This window comes from Magnolia sinica, chromosome 7 (genome assembly GCF_029962835.1).
Source record: "Magnolia sinica isolate HGM2019 chromosome 7, MsV1, whole genome shotgun sequence".
Lineage (NCBI taxonomy): Eukaryota > Viridiplantae > Streptophyta > Magnoliopsida > Magnoliales > Magnoliaceae > Magnolia > Magnolia sinica.
In genome coordinates, this window is record NC_080579.1 from 79701049 (window position 1) to 79727942 (window position 26894).

Below are 26894 nucleotides of genomic sequence, written 5' to 3' on the forward strand. Positions count from 1 at the left end.
TATCAATGAATGACCACTGTTTCCTCTCGTGTGGCCTACCTGATTGTTGGATACACCTAATCTTAGATCACTGTAACGCCCTGAAAATCGGGGGTCGAGCAAGAGCCCAACTCCCGAGTCCCAAAACATCACTTATGCAACATATATGATGATGATTAAATGTTATCTGTATTAGTGCATTAAACATGTGTGGGATTATACCAAATCAGTGTATCATACTCCAGAGGCAATTAAATAACGTAAGCGGAAGACTGAGAGATGTATCTAAGCATATATGGAATGTATAGACCATTGCCGGTCTCCAAAGTATGAATACATTGCCAGGTCAAATAATTACATGTATTAGTTCAAAATACAAAATATCAAAGATAGTCCAACTACAAATGATAAGCCCTACAGCCCCTGTCGATCAGGACAGTCTAAGTAAACCCGTCTGATAACTGCATGTAAGAGAACTCCTCCTCGTCGTTGTAGAAATCAGGCTCCACCTCATACGTCGCATCGCCATCTACAACTAAGACAGTCCGGTTGGTGTTTAAAACATCGTCCCAGAATGTGGGAGTGAGTGATCAACTCAGTGGAGCTATAAGGCAAAGGTTAACATGTTATCAATTCAATCAAGCAGAAATGATAAAGCAGTACAACAATCAAGCCCTAAATACTCTTGTTAATGCAAAGATTGTATGATATGATGCATGCCCTCGCCTGCACTCCCTCTGCGAACTTCATCTCACGGTCGCGGCATGCACCACTCCCGACACATGTTACTTCATCGCCAAAGCACCGTGCAATGCAATGTTATGATCATATTAACCAAGTTCTTACTTAGGTTTATTCATACAGCAGGGTTGGGAAGCTAAGGTACCTCCCTTATATCAATTCCCAAACAATGATCCATTCTAGGGTCGTCAGTCCTAGTAAATCTCATACGATGTTACGGTTCTAGGTCACTACAAAGGGGTCGTCACCTGATCAGTGTAGGCCTAGTTTATACTCTAGTTGCTACAAAAAGGCTCGTCGCCTCAACGCGGTCTCAGAGTACGCTCAAGGTCACTACAAAGGGCTCGTCACCTAATCAGTGCAGGCCGACAGCTCGAATACAGTGTCCCATACCACCGTATTCGACTCACGAGTTTGGGTTGCTCACTAGTCACTACGGGGAGGCTCGTCACCCCAGCATAGGCCGACAGCATGACCACGGTATCCCATACCACCATGTCCGGCTCATGAGTCTTAGTGGATCGTGGTACCATGGTTAAACGGGCTTTCCACTGGTGAGTTTGGTACCTTAGGTTCAAGCAGTAACATCCATACATGGTGAACATACATCAGGTCAATCAGGTTACTTGACGAGCTCGACTAGTATGAGCATACATCAAAATGATCGACATGAAGTGCATAAGCACTCCGTGTGGCCTAACCACTGTCGACAACCGAGGTACAACTCGGATTCATCGAAGACGTCCTGAGTGGCGAAACGACCACGGCCACCAAACCAGGACCTGTTACTGATTGCCTGGACTATACCATAGTCTCAAACATACTTCAAATACAATAGGAATACGTATGCGCTAGTCCAATACAGCATGTAGCAACTAACTTAAACATAAGTCTCATTTGAGCATTTCAACGAACACAGTGTACATAATAGCGTACATAGGCATTTCAACCATAAAACATGTAGTAGTGTATAGATACATAAAGGAAAACTATAACCATGGTTAAGGGAATTGAGAATCCTATCTCAACACCCTCATTACATGCATTCCAACAAGTATTTCCTCGTTGAGGCATTTTATCAAACACTTAGACTACACACATTACATGCATGTAATGACTTAGTTAAAACACATGTTATAGCAAATCCTTTCACAAGGAAATGTCACGCATACAACGATCATGCATTTACAATCAATAATCATGGCAAGCACAAATCATAAATCCATATTCATTCAAGCATATCAACAAACACATGGATTTCACTATATTCAACATAGTTCATAGATGTGGTAAAGTGTGGGAAACATCGCATCTAAGCATGTGATATCATTCAAGTCAGGCATAAATCATTAACTGACATTGAAAGCCTTGAAAACCATAACCTAAACATTTATAGTCTGCACATTTCGCCGGTAGACTCGTAACGGACTCAATTTAAAAGCTAAGTCTTTGTCTACGGCACCACAACAACCTATAACAGGGAATAGGTTAGCTATTCCACCATTTACACTATTGAAAACCCTAAAACAGATTAGGGTTAGGTTTTCTTACCTAAGAACGGAATCGGAAACGCCGGAATAGCGACACGGGAAGAGTGGTTAAGCGCGTGGAGTAAGGGGGTTGAATCCCAGGAACAAACTCCAGCTTTCTCTCTTTTTCCTTCTATTTTTCTCTTTTCTCTCCCCTAGGGTTTAGAAATTTGTATGGAGTGAGAGAGAGAGAGAGGGTTTTAAGCCTTTATATAGGCACAGGACTGATGGAAATGGCCCCAGGGCCAAGGTATACTTAGGTTATATCCAAAGGGTGTCTGTTTCAGTCCAACGGAGCACTTCTGGTGGCCTCCCTTCAGCATGCGGTCGGACTTAAGCTTTCTGACATTGGATCTAGGTCAAGCTGAGTTTTCGGTCCGAACGGATTTACAGATCGACCGTGGCGGACCAATTTCAGTTCGACGATCACCGGTACTCGATCAGGGCCACAAGTGCACCGACATGAGTTGGAAATTTTTCCTGATCCGAGGGTGTACTTGGGTCAGATTCTTATGGTTTGAATCTTTAAATTTAGCCTGTAAGCGAACGACTCAATTCACTTAAGTTTCAGTTCACTTGCTAAAGATATTCGCGTTTCTCACAAACTTCGCTCCGGGCTCAAGTTGTGCGTTTCTGGGCACTATTAGGACTTGATTTCTGAGGTGGTTGTCAAGTCCAGTACTGCAGTCATAACTACATAGTTTTGTAGTAATCGGACTTTTGACGTGTTGTCCAGGTCCGATACGGAGTTTCAAGGTGCTCCTGAGAGCAACTGGGTTTAGGGATTGATCCTAGATTTCAGGGTAATGCAGCATTAACGATTCTATACATTTTGAGTCTTGCAGTTCGTGTTTATAGTGATCAGTGCTAATTTCACAGGTAATCTGGTTCAGCACTAGATAATTATCGTCTAATTTCTAAAGGATTTGGTCCTTAGTGATTTCTGCCTGAGGTGGTACTCGGGTCTTTGTATGGATTTTTTTGAGACGTTACAATCGCACAGCCTAAAATGAGTTCACAAAACACACAAACATATCAGTGAGCCCCACCCAACATCCTTGCGCAAGAACTTGATCCGCGTCCCTGAAAAAGAGAACTTATTCAGTTTCGTCACTGAATCAACTCTCCCAAGCTCCTTGCAGGATCCATATGCAATGTATGTTTTGGGTCCTAGGTCAGGCTTTAAGCAAACCTTAGGAAACTTTGTGGCAAGATTGAGAAAACCATATTTTGGATGGGTATGATCATAAAATGGGAGCGCTGCAATGAATTCAGCACCATGCCTTGGCAGACACTCTTCAAATGAACAATTTTAGGTGAAAAAAAAAAAACGCATGCTGCATGCTGCATATATTGGCAATTATGTCCATAATTAGTTTTAGACAATGCAAATACATAAATTTTCACCATATTAGCAAGCAAGATAAAGTCTATGGAAATAATCCAAGCACTTTCAAGAGACAGAATGAGAACCTTTTGAAAATTTCTATCCAGGTCTTGCAAGGGTTCTGTCCGCATGAAAAAAGATATTAGATACTCCAACAAATGTGCGAAATAGTCATTGTACTACTTGCAAACACAAAACATGCAATAAGCTAAAAAACATTAATATAATAGTGATTATTATAAAAGGATGTAGTGGATATGCAAAAAGTCCCTAAACACATTCAATTGTTCTTATGAAAGTAAAAGCCAGAAGGTTACTTAGCCATCTTCAGATTCTTAAGAATCTTATGCATTTGTGTAAACACATCCAAGTAAGTAGAGTGTTCAATGCTCTCCAAATTTAGAGTTGATGTACTCATTTAAACAATTCATGCATATGTAGGTATTGACTAAAAGCTTCCTGATGATACAAATCCAGATTCGTGTCAGTACAATATTATCTGATATAAAAACTGCAACTAATTGGTGGAATGCTTTAGACATCTAAACAAGATGGCTTCTTCTTTTTCATTGCCAAATCACAGAGGGTCATTTCACAATCGGAAGTTGAAACCCAGACGCTATACATTGCAAATGGGGCCTGTCAACTCTATAACATGGGACTAGAGAACCTAGAGCAAACATAAGCAAACCCCAATAAGATTTTGAGGTCTATGAAAAGCATGCATTTTGTGACAGTTCTTATCTTGTTTTTCACAACAATTCTTTATCTTATTTTCTTGTTAGATCTCAAAAATTGTACAGTTTTCATTTTAGTGTTAGATCTGACTAGGCTACACTGTGTGACCATCCTATAGGGCCTGTTGAATCAAGGCCAGGCCAGGATCAATCGGTTATCAGGCCTGGAGGCTCAAACCCATATCAGGACGAAAGCAAACTGGGCCTGAACAATCCAGTCCATTTGCATCCCCAGTAGTAGTATTGAGAATACTAATGAGAAATTCTAGGATGATCCACTAGCACAGGTGTTCTTGATGCGGCCATTTGTAAGGTGGGTCCCATCGCAAAAATGCTCACAACAAAATATCGGGCCCATTCGATTATCAGATGGGCCACACAGGTATAAGAAGCTTAACAGTCTACATTTACATGCGGACCACCTGATGAATGGATCTTATTTATCTCGACACTAGTGCATATGCACCGTGGCCCACACCTGATTAGTGGCACAGATCCTTCCGATGTTTACCAAATTAGTGTGCAAACGACCCCTTCAATCACTCCACCTCAAAATGACCTATCATTTCACAAACGAAGAATCATATTTCTGAGATTTCCATTTCATTATCATAATCAGGACTGGTGTGGAGATAAAAAAAAACTTATTTTCTTTCATCTTAAAATCCCCAAATCCCCAATTTGTAAAATCAGAAAATCCCCAATTTCAAAAATCTTCAAATCCCCAAAATCCTAAAATCCCTAAATCTCCAATTTGTAAAATCAGAAAAACCCAATTCGGGTTCCACATTCAAATCTGTTAGCCCTAAAATCTCTAAATCCTGAAATAAGGGTCCACATTCAAATTGGGAATCTACAAACAACTAACTCCCGAAGCATTAATATTGAGAGAGAGAGAGAGAGAGAAATACTTCACCTGTGTGATGTCTGATGTGGTACATATATTTTTAATCCTGTACACTTATAACTTCATTTTTTATTTTTTATTTTTTAAAGGGAAGGTGGATGGACCACTAATTTTATTGAAAAAAGAAAACTATACATCCATTCGGTGGGCCCCGACAAAAAGGAATTGAGCTGCGCCTATCGTACAAGCAAAAGAAAAAAAAGGCCACCAAACCAATGGACACAACAAACTAGGGGAAGGGGTTAGGAAGACCTGACGAACCCTAGCCCCACCTTATCAAGGAACACTAGCCTGCGGATATCCTAGGGCAGCGACGAGGCGTAGGCGAAATAAGAGGAAGATTGAGAAGCACTCCCAGGTCTAGCTAAGCCGTTAGCCGGGGCATTGCCTTCTCTGAGGACATGCTGAAGGCTCAGCTGTCCGTAGTTCCCCATTTTAGCAATCCTCAAGCTCCAATTCCGCCATATATCCAAGATGGGTTGGAGGATTGATTGAGAATGCCCACTACTAATCTGGAGTCCAATTCCACAACTATTCTAGACAGCTCCATAGCAAAACAGTAGATAAGCCCGTCCCAAACTGCTCTGAATTCAACTAGATTGTTGGAGCCGGCACTGTAACCCGCTGTGAAGGCAAAGAGCACATTCCTATTGTCGGACCTGCAGATCCCCCCACCACCTGAGGTGTAGCTCATCTGATGATTGGATCGACCAGACCTTTTTGTTCTAGAGACGATCTTGATGTTATTCTAGGCTATAGACCATAAATGGTAGGGGCCACCAGATGTACAGCTTGGATCCTGCACATGTGTAACACACGTACGGAAACAAGAGTGCTTGTTGACTGAGATAAGATCAATAGCACCAAATCGTTCCCATTAGAAATCCCATCTAGTCAAAGTCAACCCAGCACTCTAGCAGTTTGGAGCCTCTCTCTCTCTCTCTCTCTCTCTCTCTCTCTCTCTCTCAAAACATGATGCAGGGAAAGCTGTTGCTCTTACTCTTCATAACAGCAGCAGCAGCAGCTGAAGAAGGTAAGTTACAATTCTTCCACTGACCCTAGCATTTCAACACAATTATAGAATTACCCTGCCTGACAAGCCACCTTCTCCACAGATCTACTCCAAAATGTTGGCTTTGAATCCCCATCGTTGAACGTAACGACAAACTCCAAGACACCATTCATGCTCTTGACACAAACCAACCCCATACCTGGCTGGACCTTTAGCGGGACAGTCCAGTATGTTACAGCGGGCCCCAACATATCATTGCCAGGAAATGACCACGCCATACAGCTGGGCACTGATGGGAAAATAAACTAGACATTTAGAGCTAATGGAACATCGATGGATTACGTACTTACCTTCACGCTCGCTCTAGGAGGCGACAACTGTTCTACGTCTACCACCATGAATGTGTCCGTTCCGGGTAGATCATCACTGGTTGCACTGGAACAAAGGTGTGAAAGCAAGGAGTGGGAGAGTTGTTGAGATGTGGAGCCACATCTGGACAGGGGTGCTCGACAAGTCGAGGGCTGGCTCTACTCAAAGTCCAGCGAGCATCAGTTTTTTGGTTCCGAGGTGCTTGACCAGTCGAGGCCCATGCTCGACCAGTCGAGGGTCCATTCGACCGGTTGAGCAGCCTGCTCGACTAGTCAAGGTTACGCAGATTCGTTTTGTGGATTTGATACAGACTGTGGAAATTTGAATCGGTTTCGCAAAGGTGCGAAAGAGAAGCTGCCTAAACTATAAATAGGGGTCCCTAGGGCTTTTCTAGGGTTATGGGAGTTATTCTAAAGTGTGGGCAAAGGGTTTTCTCTATACATCTAAAGGGAAAAGGTTATTATAATGCTTGTAATCTTGTTTTCTTCATAGTGGAAGTTTGCACCCATGGTTTTTTACCCTTGTTTGGAGTTTTTTCACATATATATTGTCTTGTGGTTTGTTTGGAATGCTTTGATTCTTCTTCTAGATTATATTTCTTCTTGTTTATCGTTTGTGGGTGAGACCGGAGATTGGATCTCATTTCACTGCGTTGTTGGGGTGCTACGCAACAAGAGTCATGCTTGCTACTTGGGGAGGTGGGGTGCCAACAACGGACCAATCAATCTCAACCTTCATAGCCAACCGAATGAAGCCAATCCCAATATCACATGTGGGCCTGTAAGACCTGAGGCCCCAAAATCTGGTTCATACACTGGATAGTCGTTGGCTGTAGGTCCATTGGCCCTAAGAATGTTTTGACTTGATCATAATGTTGTTTTGTTATCTAGCAGCAAGCCGGATTTCAACCCGATGTCCGAATTTTAAGATACGGACTTAAAATTAAACAATCTGAGAAATGACAATCATGTCCTTATTTTATCTGGCGGAGCCCCATCATCGAGTTTTCAAAATCTGTTAGGTCCGAGAGCCTAACCGTTGTGACTGTAGTCAAGTTACGGAGTTACTGGCGAAAACGGCATGTCAATAGGACACCCGAATTGTAAGTTATGAATAGATATGCACATGTATATTTTAATAAAATAACTCAAATGACCTCGATGTTTTTAAAATCCTTGGAATATGTTAGTTCAAATTACTTAAATAACATTGTTACATTGTTACCATAAGCTTACACTTCTCAAAAACATCACAAAACACCTCCCAAACCTTCTTTTTAGACAAAAACTAATTTTAAAACCAGTTTCAAGTCCATAAACATAAAAATTCTCTTTCAACATCCCATTTCCAGCACTCTCTTTCTTGTTGAGTGTGAAGTTGAGAAGAAGAAGAAAAGGAAATAGAAGCTGAGGTTGAGAGCCAATCCTTTGATAGTTACAGGTGAGTTCATAGATTAGGAGCACGCATATATGTGCACACGTTGGGGTTGGATTTTCCTTGAAAGCCCTATAAAAGACTAGATTTTTTTATTTAGGGTTAGGTTATTGCTGGATTTTCCTTGAAAGCCCTATAAAAGATTAGGGTTAGGTTATTGTTGGATTTTCTGATGTAGTTGGTTAACTTATTGCTGGATTTTCCTTCAAAGCCCTATAGAAGACTAGCTTTTCTTATTTAAATTGGTTAGGTTATTGCTGGATTTTCTTAAGGTTATTGCTGAATTTTCTAAGTTAGTTGATTAGGTTATTAATGGAAGATTAGATGATAGAGATGATTTAGTTTTGTTTAAATTTATACGTATTTCCATAGGTTTCTCTCTTTGTCCCTTACAAAGTCCGCGAACCGTCTAGATACAGGATGCATTACATGAGACCCTATGAGAAACTTAAAATTCATGAGGAGACCACATGAGGAAGGTCATCCTATGCTTGTCTTGAAAAACATGCTATATTGTGATTGTGTGTGGACTCATGCATACCGTGATTGTAAATGAGATGAAACATACTTTGTTATGACTTGAGTTGGACACCACACCAAAAATGTGTAATTCAACAGGACATGATTAGAGGGTCCGTGGGTGAAAGTCTCTAAACCCCGATTGGTACCATTGGGAGTAACCAATGCCTACACCAGGTGGAAGAACAGAGCGCTAGAATGCCGAAATACCAAAGTAGGCGGCGACTCCCACCAACGCGTGTCGATTGGTTGAGAGGTTTGACCTGACCTGCTTATGGGCAAGCACAAATAGGTTGTGTGTGACGAGCTCGTAAATTGTCCGCTATCGTTTTGCCAAGCGACTTATGACTTCTCGTTGTTAGGAAGATAGTGAGGTTCAACACAAGTGGGTTAGACTAGTTCAGCCCGTGAACTATGTAGTCCCACCTCTATAGTTGACCACGATGGAAAAGGTCTATACAAGTGGGTAGCAATTATATGCGAGTCTCACCTCTGTTTTAGACCTTGGTGATCCAATTGAGAAATGTGGAAAGTGGTAGAAATGTTGAAAGAGTATGTATGTTACAAGTGGGTAGAAGTCCCACCTCTGTATATAAAAATGATTTGGAACATAAAAAGTGGCATAATGCATTGTATCTTTATTTTATTATTATTGGTCCAGCAGGCCTGTGCATTATATGAGCATGACATGAAACATGCATTTTCACTGCACACGCACTCACTGGGCTTAGTAGCTCAAGCTTTCCTTTCATTTTTTTTTATAGGTGAGAGTAGGGAGCTGCAGGAGTAGAGGCTACAGATTCCAGTTGTCCTTTTGTTTTGTACATATCATTGTATATATTCTTTAGTAATACCCTAAATATGTACATCAGGTATAGTAAATATGATATGGTTTATGTTTTGGCTTTGCCTTGATGTGCTCAATTGTACACAGTAACATATATTGAATATGATGAAATTTTGAGAAATGATACGTGTTTGTCGTCTTTACTTTCAGAAATCCTCCTTGTGGAGCCCCACTTATGGGACTTAGTATGTGATAGTTGGAAGTCCCAAAATCGGAGTTCTACGGAGGCTATCAACCAAAATTTGGTGTATAGTAATCATGGATTACCAACACTAGATTTAGGGTTGACACGTTTATTCTTAAGGCGATCAAGATGCCAGTTGAAATCCAAGGTGAGTTGTTCTCTCCCACTTGGAGATAGTTATTTAATGGTTTAGATGAAATAATATGGGCAGTGATTTGATAAGCCTATGCCGGTCTCCATGGCGTGTGGGCTCCATTGAAGATGACCCCGTGCAAACATCAAGCTAATCATCTCATGTGGTGGGCTGCACTGTATCTAGAAGCACAGAATGCTGGCAATTTCTTAAGATGTAAATGTAAGGCCCACCTAATGGATGGAGATGCCTGTTAATTGGTCAAGACACACAAGCCTATCGCTCTATTTTCATCAGTGAAGAAGGAAAAGAAAATGAGCTATATTATGTTGGTACTAAATGAAAATTAGGAAAAGGAAAAGGGGCGTCTCCAGGGCATCCCACCTATACCTGCTACATATGCCAGTTTGGTTGGAGCAAGATCCAAGCAGTCCATGGATCTGACCATGCAACAGATCTGGCCCAAAATCAGGTTGTTCCATTCTTCAGGTGGGCTACAATGTTAGAAGCAGTTTAATGGTCTATAAAACATATGAAGAAGCATTTTCAAGCCATCAATTTATTTCTAAACTGTGGATAAGAGTAATTTTTAGGCCAAGGCATCTTTAGAGTGGGATGTAAATGTGCGGTCTTGTACAGGTTTGTGGGCTGAGCAAAGCTACAAGCCTACAGCTAGCCCTTTCATTCTCATTCAGTAATACTAGAGCACAAAGTAGTACATCTTCTTACCCAAAAGGGGGGGGGGGGGTTTATCTATCAAAGTGTAGCTCCCCAAAACTGGGGAAAAAACAAACAAACAAAGACCAGTAACCAGAATATCAAAACATGTTATTCTCTAGTAAATATAGAATCCCTTCACATTCCCAATCATTTCCAATTTTAGTATTTTCTGCTGCTACTCTCCTAACGGATAATCCGATGGTGGAAATTCCAAACAACTTGCTGATAAATGGTGGATTCGAGGTGGGGCCCGCTTTTGTGACTAACTCCACTGAGGGCATTCTACTGGATATTTTTGGGCAGTGGATATTATTTTCTATGGTGTGGCCCACTATTTGGTTGGATCTGCTGGAATTTTCATTTGTCTGATCTTCGAATAGGATTCAGCTGTGGGACAGGTTCGATGTCATATACATACAACATATGCCCCACAATTCTCAACTTTATCATTTTTTAAGAAAAACAAATGGGTGTAATTTTTTTAATTTCATCCGTGTTTTTTTATTCTTAGAGTCATTATTTCATAAAATTCTCACTCCTGAAGAATGAATTTTGTGGTAAAAATTCTTTTTTTTTTTCTAAATTTTTTAAAAGATGACTCCTCAAGTACGCATAGCATGGTCATATGGCAGTCTAGACTGTCCAAATCATTAACCTAGCCATGGATGGAGTTCGTGCAACAAATATATATATATATATATATATAAAATCAAAGTTTTAGCAATCTGATTTCCCTTTGAATTTGGACCACTCACAATTTTACTTTTAATCATATATTTAATAGAAGATTGCTCAATCATGGTCTTTATAGCTGTACATCAACACCATTGCCACAACTGAGGAGGACAATCAAACATAGTAATGGTGCAAAATCAAGGAGAAAAGAAAACTTGGGATGCTCTAACAAAGTGTGCTGCATTGTTATGGGCGGCTGGCCCTGGCCCTGGCCCCAGTAACCCAACCCTCATGGGTGGAGCTTGGGCTCGTAAACTTGGCTTAGGTGACTATATCCAGGATGGATGTTGCCCTGATAATACCTTAATACTATGTGCGGCTCACACTACACCAAAATCGCCAAACTGGTATGGTTGGCGTTTTGGTTCAGAAACGGCTTTAAGCCGTTCCTGATTTGAAACGGTATTGAACCCTACCGGAATAGTTGTTGTTGTACGTTGTTACTTTCACTTTTTTATTGGTGTGTCCCAATTGAGTGTTGGATATTCTTATTTCTTAGTATTATAGCTTATTGTATTATTTTGAAACAGATGGACGGAATGGATTCTATTAAAACCCTCTGAGTGGACCCCACATGGCCCGAGGTCACATTTATGTAAATCTGCTGTAGACTACGAGATCATTTTCATTGCCAAAATGCCCTAATCCCTCCAAAACGCCCAAAACGCGAGCTCCCTCTCCCTCTCTTTCGATCTCCCTCTCCCGATCTCAACCATCTCTCTCGATCTCCCTCTCTTTCGATCTCCCTCTCCCGATCTCCCTCTCCCTCTCCCAATCTCCCTCTCTTTCAATCTCCCACTCCCGATCTCAACCCTCTCTCTCAATCTCCCTCTCCCTCGATCTCCCTCTCCTGATCTCCCTCTCCCTCTCTCAATCTCCCTCTCCCGATCTCAACCCTCTCTCTCGATCTCCCCCCCCCCCCTCGATTTCCCTCCCTTTCGATCTCCCTCTCCCGATCTCAACCCTCTCTCTCTATCTCCCTCTCACTCTCCCTCCCTCTCTCGATCTCCCTCTCCCTGCAACATCCACCATCCCACGACAGTCCCCACACATGGAGTGCTTGTTGATCTAGATCGTTGAGTCTCATCCGCTGGATGTTGTTAGATTTATAAAGTTGAATTACATCAGGTTTTGAAGGTAAGTTATCACCCTACATTCCATAACATATGTCAATGGATTGTGCACCTGCATTATAGTATAAGAAATCAATGTCAAGATGCCTTTTGGTAAATGAGGACCGTTGATGGTCTATATGGTGATGAATTCTCTGATCAGAGATCCTCACTGTCCATATAGGTGGGCCATCAATGAGATTTTCACAACATATGTGGGCTATATGGATGAAGACGATCTTGGATCAATGAGGTTTTCACCTTATGGGCCGTTAATGGTAGGGGCGTGCTGAATGATCAGTCCGGATATGGTACCAGGGGGCAGAATGGATAAGCTTCTTTTGAATTTATTACCAAGAAAATCAACAATTTAAGCTTTTTATTTTATTTATTTATTATATATTAAGGTGAACTATGGTGGTATCAGGAAAATGTGGGGCCGAGTGAAATGTTCAAGGAATCCAACCCATCTATGAGACACGTCACTTCAGATCACCTCTATGATCCAAAATTAATGTGGGCCACGTCAAAGGAAATGAGCAGGAAGAGAATGCCCACCCTTGAATTTCACAGTGGCCCACCTCCATCATATGATAGCCTGAATTTTGGCCAGACCCTTCATTAGATGGATTGGATGAAGGATTTGAACAGTCAGATCGACCTTTACATGTCAGCTCATAATTTAGCTAATTTGGCTTACACTGTCACAAGTATGTCATAGAGCCTATTTTGGATATATATTTTAAAACCTAATATGATCTGCTGCATATTTTATGAATGCACCTGCATCTTACTTTTCACTTTAGGTACTTTGCCTTTTGGTTTGCAGTACCCCAATTCTTCTAGTCTTCATTGTTTCATAAGCAGCTTATGGTTGTGCCGTTTCTGCATGTCATGTTTTTGAGATTTGCTAGTTAACCTTGCAAGTGATAGCGTGTGGATCTAACCATAGAGCAATGAAGAAGCATATGATCCATAGTGCCCATCAATCTGAAACAAGATGCACATATTAGGAAATGCTTGTTGGTACTTCCTGAGATTCCCGAGAGCAAGGATTTTATTCTCTGTAGCCAGCCATGCAAAAGATTGAACTCCAAATAGTGTGAGGCGCTGGCAAAATCTAACACAGCGAGTCTCGGCCTCATCACAAGAAAAAATGGTCTGAGAGAACTCAATCCCAATTCCTTGCTTGTCAACTATCACTTTTCACATTTTAGTGTAAGAACATCCCACTATGAAACTTTGTAAGCTGCTCATGCATGAGCATGGCTACAATTTGTAGTGGGATGCTTAGGGTGTATTGGGTTTTGCCAGAGAATATCAAAGAGTCATTTGAGATAATGCCTACTAGTTGTGGCATAAAGGACCAAATCCTTTTTCAAGATGTCATGTGGGATGTTAACAAGTTAGCATATTAATCTTGCCAAGAGGTGTCCACGAGCTCTACTTGTATAGGGCATTCCCTGCCGTTGCCTTCATGCATCCTTTCCTTTCAATGTAGTTATGCATCCAAAATTCCATACTGTGAAATCATCCATCCACATCCATGATGCGTGCATGGGCATCCATGTCTGACATTGATATTCTGAAGAACATGACATAAGCACATAATGTATTATTGTTTCTTCTACTTCTGAAGGTCTCCTGTATTTCTGGCATCATTTTTCTTTCTTTCCTGGTAATACATTATGTGACTTTTCAAAAATAAACATAAAAAATTAATGCATTATATCAGGTCAGCTTATGAAACTTCAGATTCCATGACTGCAGCTGCACCCCATGTAGCCAACCATATTATATAGTGTGTTTACTTACCCTTTCAAAGAGAATATAGGCTAATTAGTTAGAGCAGTTCTATTTATTTTTATTTGATACTTGTTGATATCACACAGATGGTTGGGAAGAGAATGCATTAAGTGGTTGTGATACTTGTTTGAGACTTGATATCACACAGTTCTATTTATTATATAGTGTGTGAATATAGGCTAATTACTTACCCTTTCAAAAAGAATATTGGCTATTCATGTTGTTTATCCATTGATCGTTTGGCCTGAAACATCAGATTGCTAAATGGGTTTTGATTTTGGTGTGCTGTTATTATGGCTTTTCTGTCTTTATTAATAGCTTTTTGTTTCTATGATCTTTAATAAAATTGCAGATTATTGAATCTCTGATAAATGGGGTGGATTTATCTGAAGAGGAGGCAGAAGCTTCTCTTGATTTTTTACTGAGTGAAGCTACGGAAGTTTTGATCAGTGCTTTTCTTGTTGTTTTGAGAGCCAAAGGAGAGTCATTCGAAGAAGTGAGTGGAATTCCTTTCTGTTCTTGGATTTGCAGCTCGTGATTTTCGTTTTATCCTCTCAGGCATAAAGAGGGCTTCCGAGTCTTACAAGACAGGAGAGATTAGTGCAGACATTGTCCTGAATGTGTCCAATCTGATGAAGGATATTCGCATTTGCATGGTATCAGACGATGACTTCTCCGAGGTAAATGTTGTCACCAATTGCTTATGTTCTAAAGATATTGTGGCAAGTATACTCAACAGTTGATCTCAATTTTCATAAGCTACTAAATTAATTGACTTGGAATTCAGCTAGAGCAACTCAGTTTAGTTGATTCTGAGTATGAAATCAAATTGCATTTCTATAGAATTTCTTATGCGTTGGTTGACTGGCCAATTTCTTCATCATGTTGTGGGTTTTTAAGCCTGGTATCAGTATATGTTTGCAGATTGTTATTGATCTTTTGTACTTGACGACATTAGGTCGTAGAATCTATCTGTGATAAATCACTAGAACTAGTACATATCAATGCCCATGCCGGCACCATCTCTTAGAATTGTTCTTTGTTGCATGTTTGTGGTCGCAGGAAGAATGTGAGGATCTACGTTACAGAATGAAAGAAGGCCATCTTAAAAGAATGGAAGACACCTGTTTCTGCTCACACCACTGCCGAGATTGAAAGTACTATCATCAAGGCTTCCTGGCTCATCTAGATCAGTACTAGAAAAAGTTCCTATCATGGACGCCTCCTGTCGTACATTTATTAAACTAATTGTATATACATTTACCATTAGCTCTAATATTAATCTAGTGGAAGAAAAGAGCTATTCAACAAGTGAGAAATTGCTATTTTGATGCAGGGAACAAATAAAAGATCTTAAGCCTCTGAAACAGGGGATGCCCAATAAAGTTGAAGAGTGCCCTCGTTCTTCTTCTTTGTATCCTTTATAAGTATAAACTGTTTTATTTCGAGTTGTATGGCTTCTTTGATATCTATTTTATCTAGCGATTGAGAATCCATTGAAGGTTTTTTCATTTATCCTTAAGTGCATTTTAGAAGTCCCACCGCTGCAGGTTTGCAACCCCGAAGAGTGGGCTCTACTCCTTCCTATAGCTTTAATTTTAGATGAAACGAATGAGCTAAGAAAAGAAGGGAGGTTCGTCTGATATGTTCTAGTTTTGCATATGGTCATTCCTCACAGCTTCCACACTTCATCAACTGAAGATATTTCCACTATGTTGTTAAACAGTTCTACTCTAAGCTTAAGGAAAAGATTCATGCAAAGGAAGTGGAGAAAACTACCATGCAGGCCAAATCTAAGGTGGTACCATTTTAATTCTAATCTACAAGCTGAGCAGTGATTAACAATTTGGTTGTTTTTTCTTTATTGGATTGAATGATTTTGATTGTTTCAAGTCTGTATATGATGGCAAAGCTGGGAAGATTCTGAACTCGTTTCATGTATTTGAGGGTGTCCATGTGCATGGAATTTCTTGTATCTTTCTTGATTTAAGAAACTGTGTCCATCTGCAACAGCTGCTATGAAGATCACTAAGTTTGGAGAAAGGAGAGTTAAACTATTTAGCTTACAAGTTGAAATGACATCTGATTATCAAAGTTCAGTGAAAGCATGTGTCAGCTTGATGCTAATCCATATTTTCTCTAAATTTAATCATTCGGTCATGGAAGTTTGCTTCTTGAAGGTACCAATAGTCGTTCTCTGTTCTTTTCTTCTTCTTTTTTTATCCTTTTTTTTTAATCCTTTTGATAAATGTGTGATCTCTCTTAAACCAGTTTTGATGTTTTTGTTCTTAAAATTATTTGCTGGCCTGTTAGTAGCAGGCCTATATGCCTTGTGAGCATGAGGACGTAGGACGTAGCAACAACTCTGTGTCTATGGGACATTTCTAGATCCAATATGGTTGCTGAAGTAAAATGTCCAGGTTAGTTTTCTCAGAAGCAAAATGTTCAGAAATAAGTTGTTCCTTCTTTCTGATTGGATTTTGGAGGGATCAGGTTTTGGTAGTTAAAAGGCAAGAATGCAATTTCTATGAAATTTACATTTTAAAATGATGCTAGATTAGCTAGTCAGACCAATCTCGTGCTTTTGAGTTAACCGCCATTCTGGAGTTGCATGATCAATGTAATCCCATTTTTTTTTTCATTATTTTACATAGATAAGAATAAACATACATAAAATGTCTCATTTTGGATTGTGATTTTGTGTGCTTTTATTTTATTTTATTTTTTTCAATACCTAGCAAGTATTTGATCCATAGTCATATCATGGTCATCTGCGTTGATTATCACATTTTGTCATGAATGCTGCCATTTCTTTACAATTAAGATCTATGTTGTAATTTCCCTATCTTTTTGTAGGGTCAGATTTCTTTGTAAAAGTTTCAGAGTGGAAACTGCAACAGAAGCAACAAAGAGAGCAACAAGAAATAGTTGATTTAACAATGGGAAACAATGAGCTTGGCAAAGATTCAGAATCTTTGACTTGTGAGTCTATCACTGCTTTCCACTGTCCCATTATTTTGTCTTTAATGTCTATCAAGCATTACCATAAGCTACTTAGCCCTTGTTAATAATGCTGCCTATCTGCCTATATGAACTGTTGCAGAGCCAATAATGGATGGTAGCAACATGCAACTGGAGACTTTGGTATCAATTTGTATTAGATCCAATTTTTAACACTACTTCACAATTGTTGTCAAGTTGAATGCTTGAATTCCAGCTTATAATGGGTGGTTGAATCATTTCTTTCATAAGCCATAAAAATTCCTTCTTTCCCTAAAAAGTGGAATAAAAAGTTATTGGCCCCACACTGATAATTCTATAAGAACTTGCATAAACTTGAAATATTTTTTTTCTTGGAGAAAAGAACTCATATATGGGTCGGTCCATAAGAATCCAATATAAAATGGTGCATGTCTGACATATGGCCTCGAGCCATTTCTCAAACATCACTTCATGGTTCTCCAGTTACTCCTAATTGCCTTCATTGTCATTTCACAAATTGTAAACACAATGGATCTTCTTGAAATGGGTGATGATCAACAATTATATAACATGGGATGAACATGTAGAGAGATAAACATCAATGGGGATAGAGAACCCATTATCTTAGCATTACCTTTGATAGGCCAATGACAGCTGATGTGTTTCAGTTGTATGATCACTACACCAAAATCGATTAATATTGCCAATACAATCTATTTTCTATGAGATAGCATGATCACTCCCAACAGATGGTTCGCCACACAAAAAAGGATATGCCTGTCCATGGGTGATTGTAAGTCTTGGGCTGAACTATCTATTGGTGTGATATTTGTAAGTTGTGATGTTTCTTATAACTTGAAAATTTTCTTTTCATCTTCTTTCAGTTCATCCAGAGACTTGGAACCCAATGTGGTCTGTGGCAAGGTAAGGTGAAACTAAGTTTCTGTTATGTTGCTGGAATGCTGTTTGTTTGGATTTTGGTAATTGGTTTAACTGCTTTCACATGCTGACATGTTTAAGTTGCAGATATGCAGCTACAGGTTTCTTATGCTCCTCATTTCGAGTCTGTTTCTGATATGAAGGAGAAATTGGAAGGCAAGAGGAGAAATTCTAAGCCGACTAAACTGTGAGTTTCTTCCAAGATTGATATGTGCAGTCACTTGCAAAAATTACCTTATTGTACCTTAAACAAGCTTGCTCTTCTTTTTTCCTCTTCTTCTATTTCTACAAATTGCAGCTAGAAGATCCAAAGGATCAGAGCCTTCCAAGCAAATGTAAGGCTTATATTGCTACAATTATTCTTATTCATAATTCTCAAGGGATCATACAGAATCAGCAAAAGCATATGGTGTGATATTTGCAAATGGCATTGATTTTACCTAGTCATGAACTGATTGTTTTAATCCATTTTCTCTGTTTTTGTATTTTTTTTTTTTTTTTTTTTTATGTTCCTCTTCATGTCAGGATTATTCCATTTTCTATCCCTTTAATTACTAATGCATGATTTGGGTTTTCTTTATAATGTGTAAGATTTTCTTTTGAGTTCCTTAATTCAATTAATATGCTTAATATGTTTTGTTTTTCTGTTTTTTTTTTTTTTTTTGGAAATACAATTAATTTTTATCTGGAAATTATAGCAAATGGACCAATAAAACCTGTAAGTAATTTAAGGGATTTGTGTCTTTGTGGCAATCAGTCCATTGTAACGCTTCTTGCAGTAAGATTCATGGCACAAGAGTCAACTTCATCTGTCAATTTCGTGTTTTATTTTTTCCTTCTTTTTTTTCTACAGGTACTCCTATGAACATTTCTATGTGATGGATCACCTGGCAGGTTGGCATATGCCTGCAAAAATCAGGAGAAAGCCACATATGCCAAATTCTTTTTGTAAAGTGGTGGATCACCTGGCAAGTTGGCATATGCCTGCTGTAATGGTTCGTGGAGCAAGCATGCCTTTGTGGCTTGCGAAACTTCTCCCAAATTAAGGAAAGAGAACCTTTGCTTGCTATCAGAATGGACTTCCACAATTATTATTATTATTATTATTTATTTTGGTTTCTCCCTAACAATGACCATGATATCGCTGTTTTTGCTATTCAAAAAATGTATTTTTTTTTTTTTTGGGCGCAGTAATGATGACAAGGTCCCTTTTGTCATTCAGAATTACTGATTGACCACCATGCATGCGATAGTGTGTTGGCTATGGTTCTTTTATTTTGCACAAAAAGCTTCTATCTATTATTGCAGTGTCCTCAATTTCAGCTTTGCATATTTTAGCTAACTTAGTCACCCTGATCATCTCTGCACAGCTATACTGCAAGCGAGCTAGACATACGTTCAGATAAAACTCCTGAAGAGAGCGCTCTTCTTGTAGAATCTAGAAGGGAGTTCTGCTCCATATTCTATTTTACATCTTAGGGAGAGACTTCTTAAGGGTTTTTTTTTTTTCTTTCTTTAGTAAGAACCTCCGAAGGATGTATTCTGGTTAATTTGCTTTTGTGGAATTCTTTTGCTATGTTTTTATTATTTCAAAATTCAAATGCTCTCTCTCACACACATTCGCGTTTTTGGATATTAGCATGCATTGATGTTTTTCTAGATTTTTTCCTGCTCAGCAATCCTATCCAATTGTATAAGTAGCGGTGGGCATGGCATTGTTCTTCTTGATTTGTAGATGAGGGGTTATGGATATAAATCATCTTTTATTGAAAGTAATTCTCTTTCATGGTAAGGGACCTTTCTTGTTTCAAAGTTTGTCTAAGGATGTTCATGATGTTTGCTTATTTCATGACTTGGGAAATCCCTTGTATAAATTAGCTTATGTTTTTCTTTGGATTAATCTTTCTTTTGATGGAATGCAATAAACTTCTATTAATTTATTTCCCTTGACCCTAAATTTCGTTTTTATCAGGGTTTGAAATTATTCTTAAAATTCCGTCATAAAATCTGACCGTTGGCAACATTAATAAGCATTCAAAACCGTTTCTAAAATTGTGCCCAAAATGTGACTGTTGGCACCAGAACGGTTTAAAACCGTTTCTAAAAATTGAAACAGTACCCAAAACGGTTCTGAACCGTTCTTGATTTTCTGCGACGCCTCATTTAGGAATGGTATTAAACCGGTCCTTAAAGCATTTAGGAACGGTTTAAAACCGTTCCTAAATGACGATTTTGGTGTGTCACCTTCATGAGTATGTTGTATATCCACGTCACCCATCCTTTAAGCAGATCCAAATCATTGGTGGACTACACTTTAAAAACTTTTTGAAGGCCACAAGTTTTGGATTAATCTGGTCTTTGTATTTCCCTTCATTGAGGTCTGGCTGACCTTATCAGTGGGTTGGATGGCAAATAAACATTAGGGATCTACTTTTGGTGGGTCCCGGGTTGCCTTTGTATTTTAATAATAGTGAAAAGCAATATTTTCTGTTTTATGAGTTTTCAATGGTTTTGTGTAGTACTTTATTTTTCATCAGGTTTACTCGCATACATGTAGCATCTACCACTGCTTCCCAGAATATTTTTTTGTTAGACTAAAATGGATACGGATCTAGTTTGTAGCTATTTTTACTTTTGGCTTTTTACTACAGAATTAGGCCTACTTTTGGATACTAATTTCTTCCGTAGCTTTTTTTTTTCCCTATGGGCCTGGTGATTACGAACTAGATCCGTAGCCATATTAATAGCTACAATTTTAGTTCGTAGCCTTTGTTCCTTTTTTGGTATCTCATTGACAAACAGATAGACTTACATAAGAGATGTACCATCACATTAATAATAGATTAGTATTGCTAAAGGAAGATCAACTAAATATATTTTTGAGTGCAAGTATGATTTCTGTACTATTGAATCCATAATGAAAACACATGGTGACTATTCATTGGCCCACATTGAGGCACTGAAAATGGGTGTAAATGCAAGCTATGACTAAAGGAATGATTAATTAAAAGCGAAGAGTTGTTGCCTCATGAGGGTGAAAAAGGAGTAAAGAAAAGTGAATAAAAGACCACCACTGCTAGAGTATTACAGAGCAAATTATTTAAAATTTAAAGTTTTTATAGTTATTAAATCTCTTGGCCAAGATTTTCATTCGGCCACTCGCCATCTTCATCGACTCTTGCAGCCTTGCAAGCTCTCGCTTCGTTGATGCAAATTTATCTTTCGATTTGGAGATCCGAGAGTACGAAGAGTGGTAAGCTTTATATGCAGCTTTCAAATCTTGTTCCTTCTCTTTCTCTGATGCTTCCATCACTTCCAATCATTTTGTCAACTCCTCCAATCGCTTCTTTAGCTCCTTGATTTGCATCCGGATCGATTCCTTCTCAACCGTGGTCAAATTTTTGTCGGTGAATAAATCCTTGACCCGATGAAACTGAACTCTGAAGTGATGGAAGGAGGTGGTTGCAGTTGAAATCATCTGTTGAAGAGGTATCATAGAGGATTCAGTTTGATCGACCTCAGCTTTGGCTTCTTTATAGCTACAAGTAGTTGTTAGAATTTGTCTCAACGAGTTGATTTGAGGAGAGAGGTCGATATCAGAAGCCTTTGTAGACTCCAGTTTGTCGACGAGAGTAGCCAAAGCCTCTAGTCGATTATTGACCAGAAGATCGGTTAGATCGAAAATCAACATCGTCTCTATCTCCTTCTTCAGATAGTCGAGCTCCGATTGCTTATCGGAATGTGAGTGTGAGGTCGAAGGAGTGTCAATTGCCATTGAATCTTCCTTAAGGGTCTGAACCAGAGAATTATGCAATGCCTCTAAGTCTTCCAATGATTGAGGAATCAAATTGAAGTCCATCCTCTCTGAAGAAGGGCGAGAAGATTCTTCGACTTGTGGAGAATCAACTATAGCTAGATTTTCCTTTTGCTATAATTTCATAGAACAATTAGTTGATATAATGCTATATTCTTAAATTTAATTGAAAGAAAATAAAGGTGGGTTACAAATAATTACCATCTTCTTTGCCTTTCTAGCAGCTCCATTATACAAGTCGTGTGAGAACATTTAATCTCTCTTCCAGAAGCCTTTCCCTTCTCACAAGAAGTCTTTGACCGTTTCATGGACCTTAAATCAACAAACATATTCCATTCTTCTCCGTTCACACTATTGAGACAATTTCTTTTTCTCTCTGCATCCTGATCATACATATCGTCGTAAAGGTAATGCCTCATAGCTTTAAGGCAAAGATGATTGCCGCCAGTTCCAAGCCATGAGTAGGGTAGTTTTCCTCGTGTTTTTTCAGTTGCCGGGAGGCATATGCGATCACTCTGTCCCTCTACATTAGCAAGCATCCTAAGCCAACCCAGGAAGGGTCAGTGTACTTAGCACTTGCTTGGGTAACACGAGTACCAGTGCAGATGTCAACTTGTCCTTCAGCTCTTGGAAAGCCGCCTCTGCCTTCTCGCTCCAGGCAAACTTGATGTCATTCCGAGGGAGGTGGGACAATGGTCGAGCTATTTTCAAGAAGTCCTTGATGAACTTGCAGTAGTAGCCGACGAGTTCGAGAAAGCTTCTCACTTTCGTTATTGAATTGGGTTGCTTCCAATCTTGCACTACTGCCACCTTGGCGAGGTCCATGGCTATGCCTTCCTTTAATACTACATGCCCCAAAAATTTATCGTCTTCTTTCCAAAAGTCGTACTTTCAAAATTGCGTAAATAGTTAATTTTTCCTGAGTGCATGGAAGATTGCCCTCAGGTATTCTTCATGGTCTTCTTGACTCCTTGAGTACACTAAGATGTCATTGATGAATACAATGACGAATCTTTATAGATAAGTCTTGCTCGGGAGTGATGAAGATTGCACATCCATCCTAGGTCTTGAGCCCAACTGTAGGCGAGCTCGAGAGACCCGCTCCCCATCCTGTTCAGACCGTATGGACATCTCCACTAGGTCGGCGTACGCATGTATGTTGGCATAACACTTCTTTGTGCGTATACCTGCTTGTAGCCCCTCAGAAAAATGCCACATTTTCATTTGTTCATCTGCCACTATTCGAGGAGCATATTTCGATAGCTCCATGACATTTCTCGTATTTGGCTACTGACATCCCTCCCTATTGGAGGCGGAGAAATTTACCCTCCTCGTTACGGTAGGCGAGTGAGAAGTACTTCTTGAAGAAGCGCGACTCAAACTCGTCCCACGTCCATATGAAACCCACCGGGACAGACCTCAGCACACTGTCCCACCACAAATCTACCACCTTCTCGAACACGTAAGTGACATGTTCAACTTGCTCCGCCTCGGAGCAATGGAGTGGCCTAATCATCTTAGAGACCCAATTTAGTTAATACTCGGCGTCTTCGGGTTGGTGGGTGCCTGCAAAGGTAGGTGGCTCGAGCCTCTAAAAGTGCTCAAATAAATTGCTCATTATGGCTGTGGTGAGGGCCTGCGCGGTCTACACCGATCGGGCCGCATTTATACTTTGGGCAATGGCTCCCACAAGTGCTGCTAGAGTCCGTTGTTGTTGTTGTTGTTGCTGCATTAGGAGCATCATTTGCCCTATTATATCCGACGTTGGGGTTACATGTGGGGTAAAGGATGCAGGCCGAGTTTGGCCAAAAGCTGGCGGCGCATCTGGGATTGCCTCCCGTGCAACATCCCCCACACCAAGTGAGTCTACCCATCTTAGGTGACCTTGCCCTAGTGAAGGTTGTTGCTGCACTGCCACACCTTCGGACTCTAGGCGTAAGTCGGGGCCCTACTGCTCGCGGGGAGAAGAGCGATCTTCCTCAACTAATCCGCCATGCTGGAGGCAAACTAAGTAACGATCTCCATTAGGAGGCATCTCTCATATCCATGTTACAAGTGTGCGTCAGACTCATAAGGAAATTATGTGTATTCAAGCACAACATGCAACCCAAAAATGTCTTCCAATGGGGATGTATGACAAATCATCATATGCCATAAAATATTTGTGTAATTCAAATAAAGCAGGACGATTTCATTGCAACAGATAAGTGTTACCGTTAAAGTAAGCTACCATAACGAATACATCGTATAAAACTAAACTCTAGTCACTACGTACCAACACAAATAAGAAAGGAAACCAAACCCTAACTGTTTCAGGTTAGGTACACAAGCATCTAACAATTAATAAGCTAAGGAGGGGGTGCTCCCTCCTTTTGTACGTTGCACAATATCTGCTTCAGTATGCGGTATATCTTCGTTTCGACCAACTTTAACTCAAGTGCGTCCAAGCGCTCTTGTATTCTTCGATGAGAGAGAGGCTCGGTCTCATCTCTAACCTGTCCTTCGCTTTCGTCTCCCCCTTCACTTTTTTCCTCCTCCTCGCTCTCACCCTCCTCATCGGCCTCATCCTCAAACTCTTCGATTTGAGCCATACATTGTTTGGGGCCCACCTTCATGCGGTCTAGGGTGCCGTCGCTATTCACCTTTGAAGGGCAAGCTTCTTTTATAACGGCCTCATCAACGCAATACCTGCGACCAAACCTCACATAAGTTCCTAAAATCAAATCCACCCATTTCACTACATAACATAAAAGATTCAAAAACAAAACAGTGTTTTTTTTAAAGCTTTTCTTAATCAAAAACAAATACTAACGTCGGAACTTTTCCACTCGACCCACTACCGGACGATGAACCAGACGGCCCACCAGCAAGCAGCATTCTCATCCGTTTACTCAATGGAAGATTATCGATGTCATCCATCACAGATTCACCATCATCATTAACTTCGCGCTTGATTCTAGACCGAGTCGAATCTGCAGCCGAAAACCGTGGAGGCACATGTTGGTAAATTCCACCATCGATTTCCATCTTCATAGTAACGCCACTAGAACGCCGATCCATGCTTGCAAGTTACGCTTCAAATGTCGAAATCAAACTACTGAGATTCAGAGGCATTTCTCAAAGCACAACGCATTCTCTCTGGAATTCGTACATTTTAAATAGATAGAGAGGGGGGAGGATTCTGGTTAGGGTTTTCTTTTTCCCTCTCTTTTGGTTGGTGGAGAAAGGATTGAAGAAGAAGAGAGGAGCGAGAGATTGATTGGAACTCAGAGCGGTTTGTCTGTGGGGAAGGATGGAATTTGGGATTTGGGGAGTGCGCGAAAGACGTTTTCTCTGCTTCGATTGGAAGTCGGAGCGGTTTTTTTTTTTGAGTGGGGAAGGATAGAATTTGGGATTTGGGGATGGCAAGGAAGGCGTTTGCTCTTCTCCGTGGCGCCAGGGATTGGAGGAGAGGGGCCTTTTGGCGCTCCCGAGGAAGAGAAATTAGTGAGCCGATTTGCGCGGGAAGCGGATTGGCTAGTGTACCACACCATCGATCTGGCTGATGTGTTGACGTGACTGATCCTGTGGGTCCCATCATGAGGTATGTATTATATCCCAACCGTCCTTTCATTTGGCTAGCTCGTCCAAAGGCGTGAACTGAAAAATTAAACAGATCTCAATGCTTAAGTGGACCACACTGCAAAAAACTGTGGGGGATTGAACGTCTACCATTGAAACCTTCTTGGGTCACAGAAGTTTGGATCGTTATGATATTTGGTTTTCCTCTTCATCCAGGTTTGTGTGACTATGGTGGGCCTACGAATGTTTTAATGGTTAGAATAATTGTCCCACTATTATTTCTGGTGTGATCCACTTAAGCTTTGGATATTAATAAATTTTTGTAACATACTCTAAAATTATCTAAAAAAAATGAATGAATGGCGTGGATATAATAAATACACCGTGTAACTTTGATCTCCTTTGAATCGTTCTGCAACTCGAAGATCGAGGAGCTGCGACGCTCGTCTTTGCACGACACGTACCCACACCATGTAACTTTGCTCTCCTTTGAACCGTTCGTACAACTCGAAGATCGAGGAGCTGTGACGCTCGTCTTTGCATGACACGTACCCACACACCAGCTATATCGCTGGTGCGTGGTACACCTGCCAAATCGGCTTCCGTTTGCGCTAGGGGATTCCACTGCAACATGTGCGCTGGATTCGGTGATCGTCCATTGGGTGGGGCACACCTTTGTACGGTCGAGATTACTTTCGATCGAGGGACGCGCGGGGAAACGGATTGGTTGGCGTACCTCACACCAGCTATTTAGCTGTTGTATTGACGTTAGCAAGTACTGTGGGTCGATTACGAGTTATGTGTTATATCCAAACCGTCCTTCCATTCGGCGAGCTCGTTTTAAGGCTTGAGACGAAAAATAAGACAGATCTAACTATCAAGTGGACCACACTGAAAAAAGCAGTGGGGAACTGAACGTCTACCATTAAAACCCTCTTTGGGGTCACAGAAGTTTTGGATCAATATGAAATTTATTTTTCCTCTTAATTCAGGACTTTGTGACCTTATGAATGGATTGGATGGAAAATAAACTTTATGGTGGGCCCTACAAATTTTTTAACAGTGAAAATCATTATCTCCTCTAGTATTTGTGGTGTGGTCCAGATGATCTTTGGATATGATTCATTTTTTGGATAATGCTCTAAAATGATCTCTAAAAATAGATGAACGGTGTAGATATAATAAATACATCATTGTGGGGCCCATGTAACTTTGATCTCCTTCGAACAGTAGTCTTCTCTGAGTTGTACGAACGGTTCAAAGGAGATCAAAGTTACATGGCCCCACAGTGATGTATTTATTATATCCACACCGTTCATCCATTTTTAGAGATCATTTTAGAGTACTATCCAAAAAATTAATCAAATTCAAAGATCAATTGGACACCACAAATAGCAACAGAGATAATGATTTTCACGGTTAAAAATTTTGTAGGGCCCACTATAAG

General features: G+C 40.2%; 1 protein-coding gene across 9 annotated transcripts; it reads left to right on the forward strand.

Moving 5' to 3' along the window:
* Positions 1–14633: 14633 nt before the first annotated feature.
* LOC131251500 (uncharacterized) lies at positions 14634–19896 on the forward strand. Of its 9 annotated transcripts, none has more exons than XR_009173895.1 (6): positions 14634–14831; positions 15214–15308; positions 15488–15565; positions 15685–15949; positions 17008–17133; positions 18018–18153. XR_009173895.1 is itself a non-coding variant. In XM_058252250.1 (4 exons), exons 2-4 carry the CDS (start codon positions 16170–16172, stop codon positions 18261–18263), a joined length of 306 nt encoding a protein of 101 aa, XP_058108233.1. In that variant the 5' UTR covers positions 15572–15949; positions 16165–16169; the 3' UTR covers positions 18264–18676. The 9 variants fall into 9 exon arrangements, 2 of the variants coding, with proteins under 2 accessions (XP_058108233.1, XP_058108234.1); XR_009173900.1 differs by lacking the exons at positions 14634–14831; positions 17008–17133 and adding exons at positions 16165–16331; positions 18160–18676 and having other exon boundaries at positions 15035–15308; positions 18018–18062; XR_009173899.1 differs by lacking the exon at positions 14634–14831 and having other exon boundaries at positions 15035–15308; positions 15685–15784; positions 15878–15949; positions 17014–17133.
* Positions 19897–26894: the final 6998 nt, after the last annotated feature.

What these genes read in the sequence shown, in the direction of transcription:
- LOC131251500 (XM_058252250.1), top strand. Translation starts at nt 16,170, where the DNA reads ATGAAGATCACTAAGTTTGGAGAAAGGAGAGTTAAACTATTTAGCTTA. An exon ending in TGGAAGTTTGCTTCTTGAAG is followed by an intron (nt 16,332 to 18,017) that starts GTACCAATAGTC and finishes ATCTTCTTTCAG; the next exon opens with TTCATCCAGAGACTTGGAAC. An exon ending in CCAATGTGGTCTGTGGCAAG is followed by an intron (nt 18,058 to 18,159) that starts GTAAGGTGAAAC and finishes TTTAAGTTGCAG; the next exon opens with ATATGCAGCTACAGGTTTCT.